The sequence below is a fragment of the Bactrocera oleae genome, chromosome 2, assembly GCF_042242935.1.
Source record: "Bactrocera oleae isolate idBacOlea1 chromosome 2, idBacOlea1, whole genome shotgun sequence".
In the NCBI taxonomy this organism is placed as follows: domain Eukaryota; kingdom Metazoa; phylum Arthropoda; class Insecta; order Diptera; family Tephritidae; genus Bactrocera; species Bactrocera oleae.
In genome coordinates this window covers 27,756,840-27,771,065 of record NC_091536.1, presented here as the reverse complement: position 1 = coordinate 27,771,065, position 14,226 = coordinate 27,756,840, and the positions used below count along the sequence as shown (strand labels likewise).

The 14,226-nt window shown below is 40.2% G+C and overlaps 2 protein-coding genes across 4 annotated transcripts in view; one reads left to right on the top strand and one right to left on the bottom strand.

Moving 5' to 3' along the window:
• The first annotated feature begins 868 nt into the window (after positions 1–868).
• The window catches only part of Parp1 (Poly-(ADP-ribose) polymerase), an 87,327-nt gene continuing 73,969 nt past the window's right edge, over positions 869–14,226 (top strand). Inside the window, exons 1-2 of one of the 2 annotated variants that reach the window (XM_070112909.1) lie at positions 869–1,104; positions 1,157–1,298. In XM_070112909.1, the coding sequence (XP_069969010.1) occupies positions 991–1,104; positions 1,157–1,298 (256 nt within the window). In that variant the 5' untranslated portion in view covers positions 869–990. The remainder of the gene's footprint in view (positions 1,105–1,156; positions 1,299–14,226) is intronic. The other variant, XM_070112908.1, reaches the window with a different exon arrangement.
• Positions 9,725–11,997, bottom strand: LOC118682482 (putative nuclease HARBI1). 2 transcript variants are annotated; one of them, XM_070112911.1, is made up of 6 exons: positions 11,865–11,997; positions 11,599–11,810; positions 11,145–11,544; positions 10,985–11,087; positions 10,384–10,922; positions 9,725–10,070 (listed from the first exon to the last, which is right to left on the bottom strand). In XM_070112911.1, the coding sequence occupies exons 2-6, from the start codon at positions 11,623–11,625 to the stop codon at positions 9,883–9,885; spliced, it is 1,257 nt and encodes a 418-aa protein (XP_069969012.1). In that variant the 5' UTR covers positions 11,626–11,810; positions 11,865–11,997; the 3' UTR covers positions 9,725–9,882. The 2 variants fall into 2 exon arrangements, with proteins under 2 accessions (XP_069969012.1, XP_069969011.1); XM_070112910.1 differs by having other exon boundaries at positions 11,599–11,997.

Sequence of the window (14,226 nt, the reverse complement as noted above, 5' to 3'; positions counted from 1 at the left end):
AATAGCTCTGCAGCTTTCTCCAATCAGTGGATAGTTCTGAATTTAAAAATGCAAATGTAAATTAACAGTACTGACATATCAAATGTGAGTGGATTGGTGAACCCATCAGCAGTTTCTTGTAGGGTACGTTTAGGCCAATTATGGAATGTAAACAAATTGTCAAATGACATTTAGGACTGGCAAAATATGTCTTCTAATAATATCGATTAAACTAGACCAGGCACCGATTATAATGAGTGGAATGTAAATTTTCAAGGGATTTTCAGCGAAAACTGTGTTTTCGTTTGACGGATTATGTATGGATGAAAACACAAGTTTTCGCGTGAAAACCTCTTTTGTCTATGAAAACACGAATTTTTTGTCGGTATGAACATGGTATTAGTTGTTTGTTGAAATTAATACAAGATGATTGTTTTGCAATGTATTTGTTAATGAATACAACTGAATTGTACCTAATTTTATATATTCAGCTAAATTTGAAAAAATTCACTTTCCGCTCACGGATTTGTAATCTACACGTAAAAATAAGTCGATTTAAAAAAAAAGTTTATTTTTGAGGCCTCCTTAGTTGGGGGACCTAAACTGTACATTTACTACATTTTGTGCGTTATATTCAGATGTTTAATCAAATTAATCGTACTGTTATAATATTTCAGCTGTTTCGTAAATTTATTACACTGGATATTAGAGCCTTTATTTACTTTTTCAAAATAAATCTACACGGAAATATTTTGGAAAAATAATAATATTCAATTGTAAATAAATATATACGGATTGTTACCTTGTTTCTTAATTTACTTCGGAAGTCCAATGTCAACATGGAAAAGTCGATTCTCGAATAGAATCAAAATCGAGTTTTCCATCCCTAGATGCTTTTTATACGACCGTTTTTCAATCAACTAAGACCGGTAGCTTTGTATCCCTTGCAATTATTTTAGTACAAAATATAGTTCATATTTCTTTTGATATATGTATTAGTTCACTTTAAAGATGGATTTAGAATTACCTTACAAAAGTGAATACGCCAAAAGTGGTAGAGCCTCTTGTAAAATGTGTAAATGCCCAATCGCTCAAGGCTGTCTTCGATTAGCGGCAATGGTCCAGGTATGTGATATTTGTTAATTAGTACAAAATAAAACTGAAAATCATTTTGTAGTCCGCTTTTCATGATGGAAAACTGCCGCTGTGGTTTCATGAAGGTTGTTTTTTTAAAAAGCAACGACCGCAATCTGTGGGAGACATTGGAAACTTTGAAAACATCAGATTCGAAGATCAAGAAAGGATTAAATTGAAAATTGGTAAGTGCTGTTTAGGCCTTAAAACTTTTTAAGAGAAATTTTTAAAATACCGCCCCACGATTTCGGTGATAAAATTGGTTTGAGCGGATAGAGGAGGTCCGGTAAATGTAGAGTTTAGGTGCCTCAACAAAGAAGGCCTCAAAAATTAAATTTTTTTTATAAATCGTCTTATTTTTACGCGAAGATTACAAATCCGTTAGCGGAAAGTGAATTTTTTCATTAATTTACGTACATATGTACAATATATTTAACGCACTTTGCACATAATTTTCAAGTCACTTAGATGTTGTTGTAGCGACAAAATTCTGCGGAATTCAGATTATTTATATTGCGTTTACATGGGCCTGACCCTCATTATAAAACATACTTGAATTAGTTATTTGGGAAAACTTTAGTATAACGTCCCAGGCTTTCGATGATAAAATGAGTATGGGCGGATAGAGGAGATCCTCCAGATCAAGAATATATATATATATAGCCGCGGGAAACATATAGTTTTCGAGATATTTGGGTTCAAAATTTCGACTATTTAAAGTACGCATTTTTTCCATTTCAAATGAGTTATACACTTATATTTTACACTTTTATATCCACTAACACTTCACTAATTCGTTTGTACACATTTATTTTACATTATATAATGCAAAAATAGTTTAATTCAATAATTAAATTATTTTTATATTCTATTAATTCTGACAATAACAAAAGGGTTGCAAAATTTCAAATAACCAGTGTTACCTTATCGACATCTTTTGTAATTGAACTGAAAGAAAGTAAAACAGATAATACCCCAAATACAGGAATCCAAAACCTAGAGAAATAAACTATTACAAAGCATTGATGTTTAGTATTATGTTATACCCTCTATGACAATATTACTTTTTTCTTGTAGAACTTCTTTTTGCGTTGGCTGCCTTCGGCCGCGCTTCAAAAAAAAAATAACCCTGGTCGGTCAAACACCGGGGTGTATCAAAATATTTTTCGCGCAGAACTTTTTGCGTTGGCGGCCTTCGGCTGCGCTTTAAAAAAAAAACCCTGGTCGGTCCAACACCGAGGTGTATCAAGGTTTTTTTGCGCAGAATTCCTTTTTGCGTTGGCGGCCTTCGGCTGCGCTTTAAAAAAATAACCCTGGTCGGTCCAACACCGAGGTGTATCAAGGTTTTTTTTCAGAAATTCTTTTTGCGTTGTTTCCTGTATCTAGGGTACAATCTCTCTGTTTATTTTATTTTTCTTCGTTTACAAAATATATTAGTATGGCAACACTGATGTTTTGACATTCACAACCATATTGTTATTGTCAAAATTAATAAAATTGAAGAATGATTTAAATATTGAAATAAAGCTATTTTTGCAGCATCTAATATAAAAAAAATTTCTAAAAACGAATTAGTCAAGTGTTAGTGGATATAAAAGTGAAAAATATAAGTGTATAATTCATTTTAAATCGCAAAAATACGTACTTTAAATAGTTGAAATTTTCAACTTTAAACGTAAATATCTCGAAAACTATAAGTTTCTATATATATTCTTGAACAGGAGGATCTCCTCTATCCGCCCATACCCATTTTATCTCCGAAAGCCTGGGACGTTATTCTAAAGCCGACCCAGTTATTTTTTTGTTTTGAATAAAATAATATTCGAACTAAATTCTTTGCGGTTATGCGGTAAGTTATTAAAAATTAAAATTGAATTTTGAGTATCTTAATTTTCTTCTTATTTACAATTTCTCAAAATATTTATATTATTCTATGCACACATATTTGCCTATCACATAAAAAAAGTAGATAACAGAATTAAAATTTCTGAACGGATGGTATAGATTCATTTAAGGAATATGAAAGTGAAAAGGGATACTGAAAAGGGTAGCAGCGAGCTGTTACGAACAAGTTACAAAAGAATCTGTTTGTGAACTGGCTCTTAGCTGTAATTACCAGTTCATCGAGTTAAATATTTTCTGGTAAAAAAAAAATACTGAAGAAATGTAACACTCTCAATTTCTTTTGCGCCGCGATCTGGTATACGCATATCGGAGATCGTCGAACTCCTTTCCGAACTGGCGGCCTTCGGCTGCGCTTCAAAAAAATAACCCTAGTCGGTCCAGTACCGGGATGTTCATAACTAACATCAATCTCCTTTCTGCACTGGCGGCCTTCGGCCGCGCTTCTTCTAGTCGGTCCAACACCGAGCTGCCCATGATTCTTTTGTATTAAACTCCTGTCAGCAGCGGAAAAAATAAAACAATTAATTGAAATGTATCAAAATTTTTTATTTTTAATGCATATTTATTAAAAAAGGTTCTTATTCCTTATGAAAACTGATTATTTGTTATTTTGCAACCTTTTTATTATTGTGTGAATTAAGAGAATTAAACAACAAGTTAAATATTGAATTAAAGCTATTTCTGCACTATATTATGTCTAATTAATGTGTACAAACGAACTAGAGAAGTGTTGATTGATTAATTTTTTTTTTGAGGTATGCATGTTGTTGTTGTTGTTGTTATAACGATTATCTAATCCCCGTTTGGGTGATAAATTCTAGATTCGTTGTCGTCGAGGTCATCTAACGGAAGGCCCAGGAAACGAGCTGTTTCGACGGGGTCGGACCATAGGGAAAGGGGTGTTAGATGAGTGGGGTTTGTAGGGCATGCAAAGAGGTGGTTAGTGTCATGCGGAGACTCATTGCATGCAGGACATGTGTTTAGTATGTCGGGGTCTATTCTGGATAGGTAGGAGTTTAACCTGCTACAGTATCCAGAACGAAGTTGCGCGAGGGTCACTCTAGATTCGCGAGGCAACTCGAGCTCTGTGTCTGCAATGGGTGGTGGTTTGACTCGTATTACGCCATTCACTGAAAGGGAGTCGGTGAAGGTGTTAATGGCTCCACTGTGAATGGCGGTCAGTGCTTGTCTGAAGTTAGTTGCGTCCGAAGTCTGGTCGACGTGCTGTCTGATGTCGTCGACGTAGTCAAGGAAGGACCTCTTGATGTTCCTAGGAGGCTGCTCCGCTGCAAGCAGGCGTCTGCAGGGGTGGTTTCTGCGAAAACATCCCAGCAGAAACTGCTTGGAGAGGAGCTCATTATGTTCCTTAACCGGAAGCATACGGGCCTCGCTGTGTAGGTGTTCGATTGGGGACATCAAGAGGCACCCCGTGATAGTCCGGAGTGCAGTGTTCTGACAAGTCTGGAGCTTCTTATTCTGCGTGTCACTACATCCAGGCGACCATATTGCGGCTGCATAATTGAGGACCGGCCGGCCGATTGCCTTGTATGTTGCCAACAACGTTTCTTTGTCCTTTCCCCATGAGCTGCCGGCAAGCGACTTGAGGATATTGTTGCGGCTCTGTACTTTGGCAGTTATCGCGGTCGTGTGAGGAGTGAAAGAGCACAGACTGTCCAAAGTGACGCCTAAAATTTTAGGGTTATTTACTGTCGGAATTTTTGTGCCATCGACTGAAATGTTCAGGTCCAGTCTGTACTCCTTCGTCCAATTGGTGAAGATGGTCGCTGTGGATTTAGTGGGGGAGAGTGTTAAGTTCCTTGCAGAAAAGAAGCGAGAAAGATCGGAGAGGTAGCCGTTTACTTTTGAACACATGCCATCGATTCCATTGCCCGACGTCAATATCGTACAGTCATCTGCGTACGAGGTCATTGAAATTCCCGCTGGTGGCTGGGGGAGTTTCGAAATGTAGAAATTAAACAGTAGCGGGGAGAGGACACCGCCCTGCGGAACCCCCTGTTTAATTTTCCTGAGTTTGGAGTTTTGACCTCGAAATAGTACGGATGAGTGTCGACCGCTCAGGTAGTTCATGGTCCACCGCTTCAACCCTGGAGGGAGCGTTGATTGTTCCAGGTCCTCAAGTAGCGTTGCGTGATTGACTGTGTCAAAAACTTTTGACAAGTCCAACGCTACGAGGATCGTCCTCTCGCAGGGTGGCTTCTGGTTCAGGCCATGAACTATCTGGGCGTTTATGACGCTAAGTGCTGTGGTGGTACTGTGCACTTTACGGAAACCATGCTGATGGTCTGCTAGGCTCAGGTGGTGGGTGAATGACGGGAGTAACAAGGCCTCAAGTGTCTTCACTACTGGGGAAAGGAGAGTTATCGGGCGATAAGACTCCCCTTTGTTGGCGGGTTTCCCAGGTTTCAGTAGTGGGACCACTCTTCCGACTTTCCACACATCGGGTATTTGAAGAGTGGATATCGACAGATTGAGGACCTTGGTGAGGTAGTTTACTCCCTTTGGGCCTAGATGTTTTAACATCAGCATGTTTATTCCGTCAGGGCCGATGGATTTGGACGATTTCGCCTTATTGATGACATTCTGAACCTCCTCATCGGTGAAAGTAAGTGGTGCGCAGTCTTTTAGCATTTTGCGCAACCGTCGGGTAACACATCGTTTGGCCTTGTCGGTCGAAGGGTGCAGTATAAACTGCCGGCTAAAGTAGCTCGCGCACTTCTTCGGGTCCGAGGAGGCATGGCCATCGAATTGGATTTCAACCCGATCGTCATGTTTCCTCGGATTTGACAGGGCCTTGACAGTAGTCCAAAGCTTACTCACACCGGTGGAGAGGTTGCAGGACTTCAGGTGCTCTATCCATTTTGTCCGCTTATGGTGGTTTACCATTTGCCGAATCTTCAAATTGAGATCCCTTATTCGGGGATCACAGGGATCGGCATGGCGTAAGGTGTCGCGCTCATTTGGTCAGATTGGGAGTTGTGCTGTCTTTGTGAGCTCCTTAGGACCGTGGAGGTCCTATTTTGGCCACTCGACTGGAGTGGCAGCGCAGTGCGCGAACATGGTGCAGGTTGCACGGCCGTTGAGGCAGATGTCGCATTATTGCGTTGACAGCATGGGGCCACGTAACTCGTGGTCCACTCCCTGTGTGTCTTAAGGCCCGAGCAGGTCTTAAGATGGCTCCATCCATTGCATGTATTGCACCTAACCGAGGTGGAATTTGGATGGAGCCTTTTTGCGCATACGCAGCAGTAGAATACCTCGGGGCCCGGGTTGGACTCGATGCCAGCACGGGTCAGGAGGATACGGAGCAACCCTGCTGCTAGGCGTTGCTCCAGTGACGACAAACTTAATCTAAAACTTACCGATCCAAACAGGGTTAGATCGTCGAAATAACAGCCCTTGGCCGGATAAAATCCGGGTCAATTCCGGTATCGCAGAACCGGCTGTTGTGGGAATTGTTGAGGTATGCATCGCGACCTACGGTCTATTGTGCCCTCTTTCGTGAAATGTTAGTGGATATAAAAGTGAAAATATAAGTGTAAAATTAATCTGAATAAAAAAACGTACTTTAAATAGTTAAAATTTTCAACTTAAAATGCACTATTTCGAAAACTATAAGTTTCCCGCGTCTATATATACATATATATATTTTTGATCTGGAGGATCGCCTCTATTACCATTTTATTCCAGATTTGCTAGGACGGTTTTCTACAACCGATCTAAATTTTTATATATAAATGTTCAGAACAGCTGTTTTCTGAAAAATAATTTATGTATATATGTAGAGATAAATATATTTAACACACTGCACATATTTTTCAAATAACTAAGTTGTTGTTGGAGCGGCAGAATTTTGTAGAGCTGTGATCACATGTATGTAATGGCAAGTTAAAGTCTAAGCCCACCAGTGCGGAAAGGAGTTACCACTCGAAAGGACATGTGAACAGTATGTTAATTTAAAAAAAAAAAAAATTATATTGGTCGGAACAACACCGGGGTGTTCTCAATTCTTTCGCGTAGAAAAAAAGAAAACTTAAATAAAGTACCTTGGTCGATCCAACACCGGAATTCACTAAAAGATAGGAAAGGCTGAAAGGTTTTATGTTACTCAAAATAAGACGATTTAAAAAAAAAATTTTTAATAGATTTTCGCGGCCTCCTTTGTTGAGGAACCTAAACTATACATTTACCCAGATAATACCCCAATGACAGGAAATAAGTAACAAATTATTAGTTTTGCGTGTAGAAAAAATATTGGCGTTTTAAAAAATTAATCCTTGTCGGTCCAACACCGGGGTGTTCTCAGTTCTTTTGCGTATAATGTTTTTATGTTGGCAGCCTTCGGCCGCGCTTAAAAAAAATAACATTGGTCGGAGAAACATCGGGGTGTTCTCAGTTCTTTCGCTTGTATTTGTATTCATATTTTTATCGGCACGATTACGATTTATTTGGCGCTGCCAGCTAATAGTATGGACGGATTCATAGTTTTCGCGGCGAACTCTGTTCTGGGGTCGACTTTAGGTTACCATTCCATCACGGGATGAAATGGGTAAGGGCGGATAGAGGATGTTGTCCTAGTTTTCGAGTTATTTGCGTTTAAAGTTGAAAATATCAACGATTTATGGTCGTATTTTGTCGATTGTCACATTATATAGTGCTAAAATAACTTTAATTTAATATTTAATTTATTGGTAAATTATGTTTATTCACACAATAACAAAACGGTTGAATACTGACAACAAGTATTACCATACTAGTATACTAGGTGTACCGGTTTTATGTAAATGAAATACTAATTTTGAATGGGAATGTAAAAAAAAATTTATCCAAAGTATTGATCATTGCACTTTACACATTATGACCACCTCTTTGGAAATTTGTGGATACCATGACAATATAAATGTTCGTCATTTGAAGCAAACAAATCAGACACCAAATTTTCGACTTCTGCGTACGAACCTGCTCAGCCAATGCGTGCCCATCGATGAAAACAAATGGTAATAGGAAGGGGCTAAGTCTGGTGAATACGAGGGGTGAGGAAGGTACTTTGATTCTATCTTGAACCGATTTAGCTTTGTGTACAGGTGCATTATCGTATAACAAAATTACTTTGCCGTGTCTTCTGGCTCATTCTGGTCGTTTTTTTATCAATGCATGGTTCAAATTGATCGTTTGTTGTCTGTAGCGATTAGTATTAACAGTTTCACCAAGTTTTAGAAGCTTATGATATACCAAACCTCTCTGATCCCAACAAACACAGAGCAAGTATTCTTACCGAATCGATCTGTTTTTGCAGTCGATGTTGATGGTTTTCCCGGATTAACGCATGATTTTCTCTCCTTAGGATTCATCAAATAAATCTATTTTTCATGGCCAGTGACAATTCGTGCAAAACTGATTTTGAAGCAAAAATTCAAAACTGTTTTTCGGTTTTCCATTTGTCTTTCATTCAATAGGCACCCATTTTCCTTACTTTTGGATCCTTCCCGGTCTGATATTGTTTTTTGTCAAACATTTACCATGGCTGCAACTCTGCAACACTTTTCTTCAAATAGAAACAAAAAAGTAATGCTTTCCGCAAATTATCACTTTCCGGTGCAAAATTTGATATTTTCAACACAATGAAAAAATATAATGTTGTTTGTTCAGTGATTGTAAAGTCACACAAGTTATGTGGTTCCATGCTGCCAACACACAAGAAAGGACCTGCACGGCCCTAAAGAGCTCACCACGATCTTTGGCACTCCTGCCTATCAAACGATCGTAGGGGATGGAGCTGGCAGAACAGATAGACGATTCGACATTCTGCACAATGAATGACCAAGCCTCCACCGGAATTATATGCATTTGTAATAGCTCGCCGGATATTACCATCGCTAGCGGTGGTCTGATAAATAGCGTAACCTGGCGACCTATGTTGTTGTTGTAACGGTTACCTAGTCCCCGTTTGGTTGATAAATTCCAGATTCGTTGTCGTCGAGGTCATCTAACGGGAGGCCCAGGAAACGAGCTGTTTCGACGGGTCGGACCATAGGGAGAAGGGTGTTAGATGGGTGGGGTTTGTTGGGCATGCAAAGAGGTGGTTAGTGTTATGCGGAGACTCGCAGGACAAGTGTTTAGTATGTCGGGGTCTATTCTGGATAAGTAGGAGTTTAACCTGCTACAGTATCCGGAACGAAGTTGCGCGAGGGTCACTCTGGTTTCGCGAGGCAACTCGAGCTCTACGTCTGCTATGGGTGGTGGTTTGACTCCTATTACGCCATTCACTGAGAGGGAGTCTGTGAAGGTGTTGATGGCTAGACTGTGAATGGCGGTCAGTGCCTGTCTAAAGTTCGTTGCGTCCGAAGTCCGGTCGGCGTACTGTCTAATACTATGTTCACACCGACACGAAAACCGTGTTTTCATCGACAAAAGAGGTTTTCACGCGAAAACTCGTGTTTTCATCCATACAAAATTTGTCAAACGAAAACACAGTTTTCGCTGAAAACCCCTTGAAGACTTACATTCCACTCATTATAATCGGTGCCTGCTCTAGTTTAATCGATATTATTGGAAGACATATTTTGCCAGCCCTAAATGTCACTTGACAATTTGTTTACATTCCATAATTGTTCTGTGATTTTGCTTACATTCAAATGGCGAAAAAAGTGTATAAAAAAAGAAATTCGTGGAGTGAGAGGGGAGAAGCCCTTCTAATAGAGTTACGGGAAGAAAAAGTTTGTGCGCTTCGAGGGCCAAGGAAAAATAGCCACATTTTGGAGGAAATGGCAGTGGAGCTGCAGCAGCAAGGTGTCACCTTCACGGCGGCAGAAATAAAAATGAAAATGCACAATCTGTCGCAAAGATTTAGGTAAATAAAATTGAACAAAAATAAATATTAAGTTCTACGAACTCAAAACCGATGGAAATTTCGGTGGAAACGGCTGCGTCTTCAACATTTGTTGCTGCATCTCCACTGCCATCACCTGTTTGCACTCCTTCGCCCTCAGCGATGATAATGTCACCAACCGCGTCGTCACCCGAGCCGATAGATTCTACAAAAAGGAAAAACAATAATTTTGAAAGTTTCATAATAAAAAAATTGGAAAATATTGAAAAAACAAATGAAGACTTTAATATAACTAATGACAAATTTTTAAAAATGACAGAAACATTGGTCGAAAACGACAATAAAAGAACAAAATTAATTGAAGAATTTGTAAAGGATACAAAAGAAATAAATAAAGTACTTCTTGATTTGTTAAAAAAATAAAAAGTAAATGAATGTGTTTTATTTTTGGAATATGGTTACTGCCGCCTTAAATGAGTTCAGCCTGATAAATTATACTTAAAATTATTTTTACTTGCCAAAATATGTACAAAGTGCTGCCCGTATAGTTTCCCCGTTAGTTGGGTCGTCAGACGCATATGAAACATGACTCGGATTTTGTCGTCTAGTCTCCAACTCTTCCAAAGCACGTAACCATCTAGCGTTTAAAGTATCGTTGTTTTCATTTAAAAAATTGTGAAGGACGCAACAGGCTTTTATTATTAAATTGGCATTACGTACAGAATTGTCAATTCCTTTTCCAATTCGTCGAAAGCGGGCCTTGAGGTGTCCAAAGGCATTTTCGACAACTCTACGTGTTTTCGAAAGGGCGTAGTTGAATACCTTCTCACGATGATTTTGATTTACGCTAAATGGATACGGTTTCATTAGTTGTTTGCTAAATCGAAAAGCCGAATCCCCAATTATAAAAACTGGCACATTTACGCCTGAAATTTCACGAGACATTTCACTTAGTAAAGGACAATTCTGTATTTCTCGCTTAAGTGACGACTTCTCATAAATTTGAGAGTCATTACATCGCCCGGGACTCCCAACGTTTATGTAAATAAAACGGTATCTGAAAATACAATTTATATATTACATATGTACTTATATGTATATTGTGTTTCTAAACTTTACTTAGCATCAACTAATGCCAATAAAACGGTGGAATACCATCCTTTGTAATTATAATAATCCACAGCATCTTCAGATGATAAGTGAACCTCAATGTGGCATCCGTCTGTAAACAATTATTAGACCAATGGCGTAAATATATGATTTTATAACTAATATTTACCAATTGCTCCTAAGCATTGTGGGAATCCAAGTACCTCGAAACCCGTCACCAATTCTGTTATGCTTTCTCTATTTAATGGCAGCATTTTGAAGCAGGATGGTTGCATCAATCTCCAGATTTCGGTGCGAAATTCCAGCAAATTTTTGCAAACCGTAGATTTACCTACTCCGAACATATTAGCGATACTCCGATACTCCGCAGATGAGCCTAAAGCAAATATTGCTATAGCTACTCTTTTCTCGAGCGGAATAGCTCTTCTGTAGTTCGTATCCATTTTTTGTAGACACCGGAAATTTTCGCATAATTTTTTAAATGAACTGCGGTTCATGCGAAAGTTTTCCTTAAAAAAAACGGATCCATTTCGTTGGCAATCGTGTTCCCAAAATTGATTTTTGCGTTGCTGGAATTATTGATATTTAATTGAAGTTATGCTTCAGTAGAAACCTATACAAACCTTTGTCCAACATGATCTAATCGGCATCCTAAGGTTCTTTAATACACATAACAGAATTAAACGTTTTTTGTTCAAGTCTTCAATTTTTTTTTAAGGCGAATGTGCTGGGTGCTAAGAACTTCTATCGATTCTCTTAAAGAATCGTCGTTGCTCAATAAATTTATTTGGCTTCTCAAAGCCAACAATTTCGCAATTAAAATTTTCTCGGAATTCTATAAAACAAACAATAATAATTATAAGCAAATATTTAAAATTCTAAAACTTACCATTCTCGTTGGCCTAAACGTACGTAACTAATGTAAACAAATAAATGTGTGAACTGTCAATGAAAACACAAAATGTCGGTGTGAACGACTTCGGTTCCACAATCCACAAATTGTGTTTTCAAGAGGTTTTCAATTTGGTGCGAACATAGTATAATGTCGTCGACGTAGTCAAGGAAAGACCTCTTGATGTTCCTAGGAGGTGGCTCGGCTACAGTCAGGCGACTACATGGGTGGTTTCTACGAAAACACCCCAGTAGAAACTGCTTGGAGAGGAGTTCGTTGTGTTCCTTAACCGGAAGCATACGGGCCTCACTATGTAGGTGTTCGATTGGAGACATCAAGAGGCATCCCGTGATAGTTCGGAGTGCAGTGTTCTGACAGGTCTGAAGCTTCTTCTTCTGCGTGTCATTGCATCCAGGCGACCATATTGGGGCTGCGTAATTTAGGACCGGCCGGCCGATTGCCTTGTATGTTGCCAACAACGTTTCTTTGTCTTTTCCCCAAGAGCTGCCGGCAAGCGACTTGAGGATTTTGTTGCGGCTCTGTACTTTGGCAGTTATTGCGGTCGTGTGAGGAGTGAAAGAGCAAAGACTGTCCAAAGTGACAACTAAAATTTTAGGATTATTTACTGTCGGAATTTTTGCGCCATCGACTGAAATATTCAGGTCCAGTCTGTACTCCTTCGTCCAATTTGTGAAGATGGTCGCTGTGGATTTAGTGGGAGAGAGTGTTAGGCTCCTTGCAGAGAAGAAGCGAGAAAGATCGGAGAGGTAGCTGTTTACTTTTGAACACATGCCATCGATTCCATTTCCCGATGTCAATATCGTACAGTCATCAGCGTACGAGGTCACTGAAATTCCTCTGGTGGCTGGGGGAGTTTCGAAATATAAAAATTAAACAGTAGTGGTACGGATGAATGCCGACCGCTCAGGTAGTTCATAGCCCTGGAGTGAGCGTTGATTGTTCTAGGTCCTCAAGTACCGTTGTGTGATTGACTGTGTCAAAAGTATTTGACAAGTCCAACGCTACGAGGATCGTCCTCTCGCAGGGTGGCTTCTGGTTCAGGCCATGAACTATCTGGGCGTATATGACGCTAAGTGCTGTGGTGGTACTGTGCACTTTTCGGAAGCCATGCTGATGATCTGCTAGGTTTAGGTGGTGAGTGGATGACGGAAGTAACAAGGCCTCAAGTGTCTTCGGGTGTTTGAAGAGTGGATATCGACAGGTTGAGGACCTTTATGAGATAATTTACTCCCGTTGGGCCTAGGTGTTTTAGCATCAGCATGCTTATTCCGCCAGGGCCAATGGATTTAGACGATTTCGCCTTTTTGATGACACTCTGAACCTCCCCATCGGTGAAAGTAAGTGGTGCGCAGTCTTTTGGCATTTTGCGTAGCCGTCGGGTAACACGTCGTTTGGCCTTGTCAGTCGAAGGGTGCAGTGTAAATTGAGCTGAAATAGCTCGCGCACTTCTTCGGGTCCGAGGAGGCATGACCATCGAATTGAATTTCAACCCGATCGTCATGTCTTCTCGGATTTGACAGGGCCTTTACAGTAGTCCAAAGCTTACTCACACCGGTGGAGAGGTTGCAGGACTTCAGGTGCTCTATCCATTTTGTGGGCTTATGATGGTTTACCATTTGCCGAATCTCCAAATTGAGATCCCTTATTCGGGGATCACAGGGATCGGCATGGCGTAAGGTGTCGCGCTCGTTTGCTAATACAGCTGCTTCGGCTGGGAAATTAGGGCGGAGTTCCGCGATTCTTCCAGCCGGTATGAAGCGAGCAGTAGCAGCAGTGATTACCTTGCGGAATTGACGCTCACCAACGATGACGTCCGTAGGAATGGATAGTGCGTTGAAGGTGCTCTCAGTAAATTCTGTGAAGCCGACCCAGTTAGCTTTGTTAAAGTTAACATAAGTGCGGTTGTCCACAGAAATAAAGTCAGGAGGTTTCTCGATCGAGATAATTATGGGCAGATGGTCTGATGCGAGAGTTAGCATAGGTCGCCAGGTTATACTATTTATCAGACCACCGCTAGCGATGGTAATATCTGGCGAGCTATTACAGGTGCCCATAATTCTGGTGGGGGCTTCGTCATTCATTGTGCAGAATGTCGAATCGTCTATCTGTTCCGCCAGCTCCATCCCCTTACGATCGTTTGACAGGCAGGAATGCCAAAGATCGTGATGCGCGTTAAAACCGCCTAGCACCAAACGGTTTTCACTACGAAGTAGCGCATCTATGTTCGGGTGATATCCTGTTGGGCAACATGTAACAGGGGGGAAGTATATGTTAAATATTTCGAGCTCGACATCGCCTGACCGGACAGCTATACCCTGACATTCTAGGGTAGTGTCCC